The sequence below is a fragment of the Colobus angolensis genome, unplaced genomic scaffold (genome assembly GCF_000951035.1).
Source record: "Colobus angolensis palliatus isolate OR3802 unplaced genomic scaffold, Cang.pa_1.0 Scaffold129, whole genome shotgun sequence".
In the NCBI taxonomy this organism is placed as follows: Eukaryota; Metazoa; Chordata; class Mammalia; order Primates; family Cercopithecidae; genus Colobus; species Colobus angolensis.
Window position 1 is genome coordinate 2444163 of NW_012114141.1, and position 9662 is coordinate 2453824.

The following is a 9662-nucleotide window of genomic DNA, read 5'->3' on the forward strand; positions in this document are numbered from 1 at the left end:
TTTTTTTTTTTTTTTTTTTTTTTTTTTTTTTTTTTTTTTGAGAAAGGGTCTCACTCGGTAACCCAGGCTGGAGTCCAGTGGCGTGATCATGGCTCACTGTAGCCTCAACCTACTGGGCCCAAGTGATCCTCCTGCCTCAGCCTCCCAAGTAGGTGGGACTGCAGGTGCATGCCACCCCACCCAGCTGATTTTTTATAGAGATACGGTTTTGCCATGTTGCTCAGGCTGATCTCGAACTCCTGGGCTCAAGCGATTCACCCACCTTGGCTTCTCAAAGTGCTGAGATTACAGGCATGAGCCACCATGCCTGGCTGGAAAGGAATTTCTTGAGAGCCACTGGAATACGCATTGTCTCTTCCTCCGGATTTTGCAGGGTGCAGATGTAAGCTTGAAACAGCAGCAGTCAACACCCTAAGGATCCACCCTAAGGATCAAATTAATGGAAAGGTTCAAGTAGTTGAGAGGAATAAAATGAGGACCTTGATTGAATCATGCCTGATCTCCACCCCACCACAGTGGACTTTTGGTTATAGGAACCAATAAATACCACCTTATGGTATTCAGATTGGATTTTCTGTTCTTGCCAATGAAAGCATATGGACTGGCATAGCCTTCTTTGGTGACCAACTGCATCTCTGAGCCCCTGTCTTATTCTAAGCCACCCCATGTGACAGCCTCAGGAGCAGCTAAGGGAATTCATTCTGCTCCTAGGGTATGTTCTGTCAAAGCTGAAGGGCAGGCGTCACACCCACAATCTGTTAGTGTTGGAAGAAAACTCAGCCCTTACTGAAAATCTTTTTCAGATGAGGAAATTGAGATCGTGAGAAGTGATCAACCAGATACCTGTACCCCCTGTTCAATGTTCTTCCCTCCACATTCATAGTACCACCCCAACTTCCTCCTGGACCAGCAGATTATCTCAGGACACATTTACTTGGCACAGATGAGCTCTTGGATACCAACTCTGTGGCTCCCTGGGCCACATACCCACTTCTGAACCAGCTCCCTACCTCACAGTTAGGATTTCAGGGAAGGGCTGGGAGCTGCCCATCTTCCCCATTCTCTCATCTTTCAATTTCAAAATGCCAAAGGGCCAGAATTACTACTATTACATATATTCTTAAAACATGTGACTTTGAATCCTTTCATGTCCTGAGCCTTTCAGAACCATCCCTTGAAATAACTGAAGTCCAGTGGTGTGATCATGGCTCACTGTAGCCTCAACCTACTGGACCCGAGTGATCCTCCTGCCTCAGCCTCCCAAGTAGGTGGGACTGCAGGTGCACGCCACCCCACCCTGCTGATTTTTATAGAGATGGAGTTTCGCCATGTTGCCCGGGCTGATCTCGAACTCCTGGGCTCAAGCGATTCACCCACCTTGGCCTATCAAAGTGCTGGGATTACAGGCATGATCCCTAGGCCCATCTCTAATATTTCAGGGTCCAGGAAAGAGTATATATGGACACTCACATACCAAATGTCTAGGTATTTACATTATAATCAAATAACAGACTATTTTTGTTGTTTTGCTTTTTGTTTTTTAGAGGTGGAGTTGGGGGAGGGTCTCACTGTGTTGCCCAGGCTGGCCTTGAATTCCCGGACTCAAGTGATCCTCTCTCCACAGCCTCCCAAGTAGCTGGGCCTACAGGCACATGCCACCTGATACGGTTTGGCTGTGCCCCACCCAAAATCTCGTCTTGAATTCCCACATGTTGTGGGAGGGACCCGGTGGGGGGTAACTGAATCATGGGGGCAAGTCTTTCCCGTGCTGTTCTCATGATAGTGAACAAGTCTCATGGGATCTGATGGTTTTAAAAGGAGGAGTTCCCCTGCACATGCTCTTTCTCATTCTCTCCCTTTGCCTGCTGCCATCCATGTAAGATGTGACTTCTGCCATGACTGTGAGGCTTCCCCAGCCACACAGAACTGTAAGTCCAATTAAACCTCTTTCTTTGGTAAATTGCCCAGTCTCAGGTATGTCAACATCATGAAAACGGACGAATACAAATTCCTGGACTTAAGTGATGTCTCGCCACAGCTTCCCAAATAGCTGGGACTATAGGCACATACCACCACTCCCAACTAAACAATTCAATATGTGCTGCTTCCCTCAAAAAGGATACTTTCATAAAGAATGGAAGACCAGGTTTGAATCTGGAATTTTAGATTCCACAAAGTCCTGTGGTAGCAAGAGGAGAGGAGGGTCCATCCCACAGCCAGATCCCCTTCTGTTTTCACCCCTGGCCCATCGCACACTAAGAAGGGCCTCATGTGTTGTCCATGAGGAAACCCCAGCCCACATTCCAAGCCCCATCTATAATTCCTACAAACAACTTTTTGCTGGTCACCCCCAGGCTTGCATGTGTACAGGTCACACTCAGGAGGACAGACGTGGGCAAGAGGGCTGCAGGTCCAGGAAGCAGGCTCAAGACCACTTGGGTGGGGGATCTGTGGTTTCCCAGGAGCCTGGAGCATGGTCCGGGAGTGGGGCGTGCAAGCTCCAGCGGGTGTGTCACTTTGGCCACACAGACACCTCGCCCTGTGGAGAGGGTCATGGACAGAGGAGGGCCAGGGTGGGGCCCTCCAGCTTGGGACCCAGGACAGGGCCTCTCTTGGCCAGGTCCAGGAATAGTACTAGCCCTCCATTCCCTCCTAAACAAGGTCCTAAAACTAGGGCTGAGGACAGGGCTGGCCTAGCAAGACTGGGTTTTGTGACCTCGGGCAAGTCCATGACCTCTCTGGATCTGTTTCCTCCCGTTTGCCTGAGGGAGCTGGAATGCTTCCACATTCCAGAACCCTCCACAGAGTTTGAGAAGCAGATTTGATTTTAGACTCCTCACTCCATCTGGCAATGCTGAGACACTGCCCCCCATAAACCCCAACGGAAGAGAGAGCCACAGCGGGGAAATGAACTACCTTTATTTTTTTATTTCCATCCGGAAACCCCAGTGTGATGGTGGAAGCAGCATGAAAACAGCATCTCCCCAGGCCTTGCAGTAGAGGCGAAGGGAACAGGGCTGCCCATGTGCCTGCCTCTAAAGATGCCACCCTCAGGTTGATATCACCTGTGGGAGACTGGGTCCACTTACAGACACCAGGTGATGGTCCACCAGGCCCCAAGCTCCAGCCTGCTGAGTCCCCAAGACTCAGGCTCATCAAATAGCTTTGTACAAAAACCCAGGGGTGTCCCTCCAGCTGGTAACAAATGGGCAATTTCTACTTGAGATCTGCTGTGGGGGTGGACCTCATCTTGGAGATATCTTTCCAAAATAAAATTAAGCCCCACTCAGGAAGAATGGTGATGAAAGGCAGCTCACAGACATGCAGGACTAATAATCTTATTGAAAAGGGAGGAGCTCAGGCACACAGGAGGACAAGGCTATGCAATATGCAGACAGGAAAGAAATGCCACGGGACGCTGTCAGGGGTCAGCAGGAGGCAAGGAGGTAGAGCTCCGGCCAGGAACGCTCTGCCTAGAGAGAAGCCCTCTGCAGCTGGCCCTAGATGGGGGACCCAGGGAAGTATCTGCCTAAGGACCAAGGAGACAGCAACAGCCTGCCCAGGTGTGGCCTTGTGCAGGTCACACAGTCCTCGTGAGTCTTCTGGACAGGAAATGGACATGAGGGACATTTTTGAGACAGGGCCAAAGTGCAGAGAGAGCCAAGAGGTCAAGGTGGTGCCGGAGATTTTGAACCACAAGAGCCATCCCTTTGGGAAACACTGAGAAGAGGAGCGTCTTCTCTGTCCTCTGCTTGGGGCAAGCCTGGGTCAGGTGGGTTCTCAGTACTTTTTCACAGTTAAGTCTCTTCCTGGGCAGCCACATCCACATCAGGCTGGGCTGGGGTCCTGTGGCAGGTTCAATGCTGTGAGCCACCCTGAGAGAATGTGCCCACTTCCCTGCTTTGTGGTTCATAGGCCTAGAGAGACCTGACAGCAAGCTGCCCAGGGTGAGTGAGAGTGCCTGCTCGTTTTGGAGGTCAGGGGTGGAGAGGCCTGTACTCCAGATTCCCCAAAGAGATCAAAACGTACTAAAACAGCCTGCAGGTCTATGTGTGTCTAACAGTGCTCAGCCAAGTCCGCGGCCTGGGTCAGCGACATTCCAGAAGAGGAAGAGCATTGTAGCCGGTTGTTTGGCCGGATGGTAGCGATGGGGAACAGGTCTCAGGTTGGGCATGTGGAAGGTTTTCCAGTACCTTGGATTAAGACAGGATGCAGTGGTCCTAAATTCTTCCAGTCAGACTGAGTTAACAGCATGTCTTAGTAGCAGGAATTTGTCCTTGTTTTTGTCACACAAAGGTGGGTGGAGACGGGGCCAGGACATGGCCAGTTTGATGACGGTGGAGAAGCTGCTGCCAGTTCTGTGGGGCGCAGCCCACCTTCTCCTCATGGCCCTCAGGTGAAGTAGCGGCAGGGAGTGGAGTCGATATAGCAGTACTGGGTGCATCGCAGGTCTCCATATGACCTGAAGGAGGCAAGGACACGTTCTAAAAGGCCACCTCTTATATGCTGGTGATTCCCAGTCAAACCTCATCAAACAGTGGCCAAGGGTCAATGGTTCTATAAAAACTTCCCCCGTTCTCATTTGGAGTGAGAGGGCTGGGGCGGTTGAATCATGTCTCTGGGATTTTTGCCTTGAGCTCCAGCTAGGGGCCTGGGTGGAAGGAGGTGGTCGCCCTGCTCTTAGCACAGCATCTATGAGGGAATCACCCCCTTGTCAAGGCCTGAAAGGTTTCCAGTACTGTTGTTACAATGCACCCTACCGACAAAAATGTCCTGTATCTGTGAAGCCACTGGCCAGATGTGACTATTGAGCTCTTGAAATATAGCTACTGTGACTGAATAACTGCATTTTTTTTTTTTTTTTTTTTTTGAGACGGAATGTTGCTCTGTCCCCCAGGCTGGAGTGCAGTGGTATGATTTCGGCTCACTGAAACCTCCGCCTCCCAGGCCTGCCTCAGCTTCCCAAGTACCTGGGATTACAGGCGCACGCCACCAAGCCCAGCTAATTTTTGTATTTTTAGTAGAGGCGGGATTTCACCATGTTCACCAGGGTGGTGCCGAACTCCCAACCTCAGGTGACCTGCCCACCTCGCCCTCCCAAAGGGCTGGGATTACAGGTGTGAGTCACAGTACCTGGCTTGAGTAACTGCATTGTAAGTTTACTTATAATTACTTTACATTTGAACAGCGGCCTGTGAGTGGGGGCTACCATATTGGACAGTGCAGCTTATACCTCTGTAGGCCTGGATGATTATCCGAGACAGGGTGTTAAACCTCACAGGCACAGTCACAAGCGTCCCTGTGAGGCTTCTGGGGTGTAGCTGTGTAACCACAGTGAGGGTGGGGGAGCCCTGGGCTCTACTTGATCCTGCACTCCATATCTGATCGTCTATACTCATTTGTCTCTGTGGAGCCATGAAGAGCCAACTCTCTGGCAGAGGCCTGTCAGGGCCTTCCTTCCTTCAGGGAGAGGAGCGCTGCACACAGACACATGCATGGAGTGGGGTCCTGGCCAAGCCTAAACAGGCTTGGAGTAGGGGGAGACTAGAGGTCTGTAGTTTTCGCAGCCTGGTTGAACATGCTAATATGCGAGTGTTAGGAGACCCCCTTGGAAGAGAGAGCAGAGAGCGGGCAATGGAAAGACAGGCGTGGCTCCCCAGCCCTGCCAAGGGCCCGGGTCCGAGTCTACAAGAGGAAATGTGATGGGAGCAAAAGCTGGAGACTGGACTCAAGGACAGAAGAGATCAGAGGCACCAGTAGATCCACTCTGGAACCCAGGGAAGAACAGGGCATGGCCTGGGTGGGAAGGAACGGCCTCCCCATTTTCCTGAGAACTTTGTACAACTCTGGTTCTGTAAGGAGTGGGGAGACATGTACCTTCTGCACCTTGGAAGGAGCCCAGCGGTTACAATCTGGGCATGGAATCAGCACCTCCTGGGGCGGTGGCCCTCAGTTAGTTTGGCAGGTGCCAGCATGGAGCCAGGACACTAGAATACTTGTCCTGAGCAACATAAATAGCCACTGAGGAGTCTCAGAAATAACTAGAGAGGTCCTCGGAGGGAGTACTTTCTTGGAGGGGCCACGAGCTTGCAAAATTAGATATAAAGACTGATTTGATCTCACTTGCAGTCACAGGCACGCCTGAGGGTGTTCCAGGGAAGTCAGGTTAGGTAGACACGTCGATTCTTGGAAATGCCCTGAGACCTTTACTCTCCACTGGGCTTCCCACCTCGGCCCACAGCCCAGGAGACTAAGCAGTCATGGTGACCACTGGGTTTGGGGGCTGTTCATACATGGCAGCAGCTGAGCACAGAGACCGCAGCTCCCCTCTGGACCTTGGACAGAGCAGGTGGCTGTGGGTGCTGTGGCTCAGCCTCAGTGGCATGCAGGCAGTGCTGACCAAGAGGGCACGTGGTGGGCAGGGAGCACGTGCTGTGTCATTCGTCACCATACCTCAGTGTCTAGAAGGCACCACAAAGTGGAGAGGAACACAAAATATTTGTGAAGGAAAGAAGGAAAGCAAAGAGGAGGGAGGGAGAAAGAGGGAGGAGAGAGAGGGAGAGGAGTCATCCCTACCCAGGGAGATAGGTCTCGCACGTCAGGTAGCCAAAGTCAGAGCCGTCGCAGTCCTCCACACCCTCATGCCGGTGACCATCTCCACAGTAGGCACGGTGACAACCTGAGGGGACATAAGGAGGTGCAGTCCTGAGAAGCAGCAGAGGCGACAGGCTTGCCTCAGCTTGTGAGGACCATGCAGCCCAAGGGATCCACCCTAAGTGCTGCACCCGTTAAGGAACTGACCTCCTTTAGGCTTCACACTCCTCCAGGGACTGCCCTCAGGCTCTGGTCCCACACTGATGTGCCATGGGACAAGAAGAAGGAGACCCTGGCTCTGGCCCCACCTGACCACTTACTAGCTGGGGGGTGGGGAGACTCCAGGTCATTATCTGCAAAACTGGGACACTGACATGACCTCCACCTCATAAAGCCACAGTGGGGTCCCGGGCGTGAGGACTGGGAGACTGCTGAGCCCCAGTGAGGGTGCGTGGTGGCTCTCATCTGTCAACAGAGAGCTTCCGCGTGACACTGGTGAGCCCAGCCTTGTGTCGCTGGGGAGCCACATGATCTTCAGCAAAGACCTCTGCTCTCACACGATGGGAGGGTGTTGGAGTATGGACCCCAGCTTCGTTTTCACAGGGCAGGCAGAGTCCATTAGTTCCTTCCCACTGTGAGAGCTCCTATTTGACACTGTACACCAGAGGCAGAAGGGACTCTGGACAGGGCCAGCATTCTAGGGGATGCCATCCCTGGAGCTGTCAGGAGACAGTTCGGCCACACTGAGACAGTCAGCAGCATCTCCCACCACCCACTCTGCCTGTCATCCTTCCCCTGAACTTTTTTTTTTTTTTTTTTGAGACAGGTTCTCGCTCTGTCTCCCAGCCTGGAGTGCAGTGGTGCAATCGCAGCTCACTGCAGCCTTGAACCCCTCAGATCAAATCATCCTCTCACCTCAACATCCTAAGCAGCTGGGACTACAAGTGCGCACCACCAGGCCTGGCTAATTTTTTTAATTTTTAATTTTTTTGTAGAGATTGGGTCTGGCTCTGTTGCCCAGGCTGGTCTCGAACTCCTGGGCTCAAGTGATCCTCCAACCTCAGCTTCCCAAAGAGTTGAGATTACAGGCATGAGCCACTGTGCCCAGCCTCCCCTGAGCTTCTTGAGAGCAAGGACCATGACTTTGCATCCACACACATACAGCCCTGAGCCCCAGCCTGGCTCTTTAGAGGAGGGGCTTAAACCACAAGCCCTAAATGAATTCAGGGAATGGTGGTTGAACCCTTACTATATCCAGATAATTCCTGCACATGTTAGCTTACAGGATCTCTAGGGACTTGAGCAGCCAGCACATCATACCCATTTTACAGGCAAGGAAAGTGAGGCTCAGAGCTGTAAATTGCCCCCCATTACCCCACCCATCATGTGGCCTCTGCCTGGAGCCTGAGGGTGGTTGGTGTTTCTCAGGGCCTGGATTCAACCTCTGTTGACTCTAAAGCTCATGCTTTCCACCACACCTCCTGGTTTTGTTACTTGATTAAAAACAACAACAACAACAAAAGCAAGCCCTCCAGAGCCTGCTGCCCACCAGTTAAGGCAGCAGCCCACAAGGGTGATGGCAGCTCTGGCTGGCCCAGCTTCCCCTGTGGAGGGCTTTGCTACTAGAGCTCTCTCTACCTGGTAAATGAGCCCTCATTCAGATTCTTGGCCTCTCCCTTTTGCCTTTCACTCCTCCATGCAAAGTGAGAGCCCATCACTTTTATCTTCTGCACCTGTAACATGGGCTGTGCTAAGATGGAGGACTGGGAGGACCTGGTGGCTACATTTTGAGATAAAGAAGCCCTAACTGGGGGCAGGATCCTTGACATCCACCTCTGGTGAGGTGCTTGGGTGGTGGAAGAGTTAACATTTGGGCTGAAATTGGGGCAGCAGGGGCTGGGGTGGGTGGCACAAGGCAGCCTGGGTACACCCTTCTCTGGCTCTAGAAAGGTCACAAAGCACCACAGCTGGTGTCCAGGGCTGGCCCCGAGTCCCACCCCCCTGCTGTTCAGGCCTCAGGTCCTCCTGGGCTGGGCCTCACTCACGGATGCAGTCGTCACCCACATCGCTGTTACCATCGTCACACTCCTCCCCGGGCTGCAGGAGCCCATCCCCGCAGGTGCCGCGCTGGTCTGCAGTGTAATCCACAGGATAGAAAGGGGTCAGCTGGCCAAGGAAGCACACAGCATTAACTGGAGCATGGCATACCAAGGCAGCCGCAGGCAGGGAGGTCATTTGTGCCGGGTCCAATGGCACTGCTGGGGGCATGCCTTGACTTCCTCCCAGGGGTGGGAAAGGTACTCCTTTCCTGTCGCCCAGAGCTCTGTAGCTGGTTAAATGCTGGGTCAGATCAAGACAGCAACCTGGCACGCAGGGATGTGGAGACCCCCTGGAACCCTGACTCAGAGAGGGGCTTCTATTTGGGGGTCAGGGTGGGTGAATGGAGGGCTGCTCAGAAACCGTTTGAGGGAGGATGCTCGGCCCTCCCATGCAGACAGACTACAGAAAGCCCTCCCCAGGCCCAGTGGGGTGGCCTTCCCTTCCTTTAATGGATGCATCTCTCTCCTGGGCAGGGAGCATGTCCTGAGGTGATGGCCTGGGGGTACCTGGATGGGGAGCCAGCCAAGGCTGTCCTTGAAGTACAGAGATCTCTGGTCTCTGCGGAAGGCAATGGCATTTTGGGTGTTCAGCCTCTCAAGCTCCTCCTGGTTGTTGACCACAAAGATCTGCCAGAGAACACACTAGTGAGGATTCCAGAAAACACTTCTGCAAGGGACAGGGAAAAAGCTGGAGGAGGAAACAAACTATCCTCGGGCTGCTCAACAGTGGGAAGAGGAGTGTGCACACTACACTCTAGCATTCCTTCTGAAGTGAGAGCAATGTCTTCATTCCCTCACCTTCTCAATTCAGTTCCTAATGTCTAAGTTTGAAACTAAAATATTCACTTGGACTTAACATTTTTTTTCTTTTTTCTTTTCTTTTGAGACGGAGTCTCGCACTGTTGCCCAGGCTGGAGTGAAGTGTCACGATTTTGGCTCACTGCAACCTCTGCCTCCCAGGTTCAAGCA

At 52.5% G+C, this 9662-nt stretch overlaps 1 protein-coding gene across 1 annotated transcript in view; it reads right to left on the minus strand.

Annotated features, from left to right (window-relative positions):
* Nucleotides 1–3324: 3324 nt before the first annotated feature.
* Nucleotides 3325–9662, minus strand: part of COLQ (collagen-like tail subunit (single strand of homotrimer) of asymmetric acetylcholinesterase) — a 70442-nt gene continuing 64104 nt past the window's right edge. The window contains exons 14-17 of the mRNA XM_011933774.1: nucleotides 9201–9320; nucleotides 8640–8760; nucleotides 6577–6679; nucleotides 3325–4462 (exon numbers count right to left, since the gene is read on the minus strand). Of these exons, the coding sequence (XP_011789164.1) occupies nucleotides 4393–4462; nucleotides 6577–6679; nucleotides 8640–8760; nucleotides 9201–9320 (414 nt within the window). The 3' untranslated portion in view covers nucleotides 3325–4392. The remainder of the gene's footprint in view (nucleotides 4463–6576; nucleotides 6680–8639; nucleotides 8761–9200; nucleotides 9321–9662) is intronic.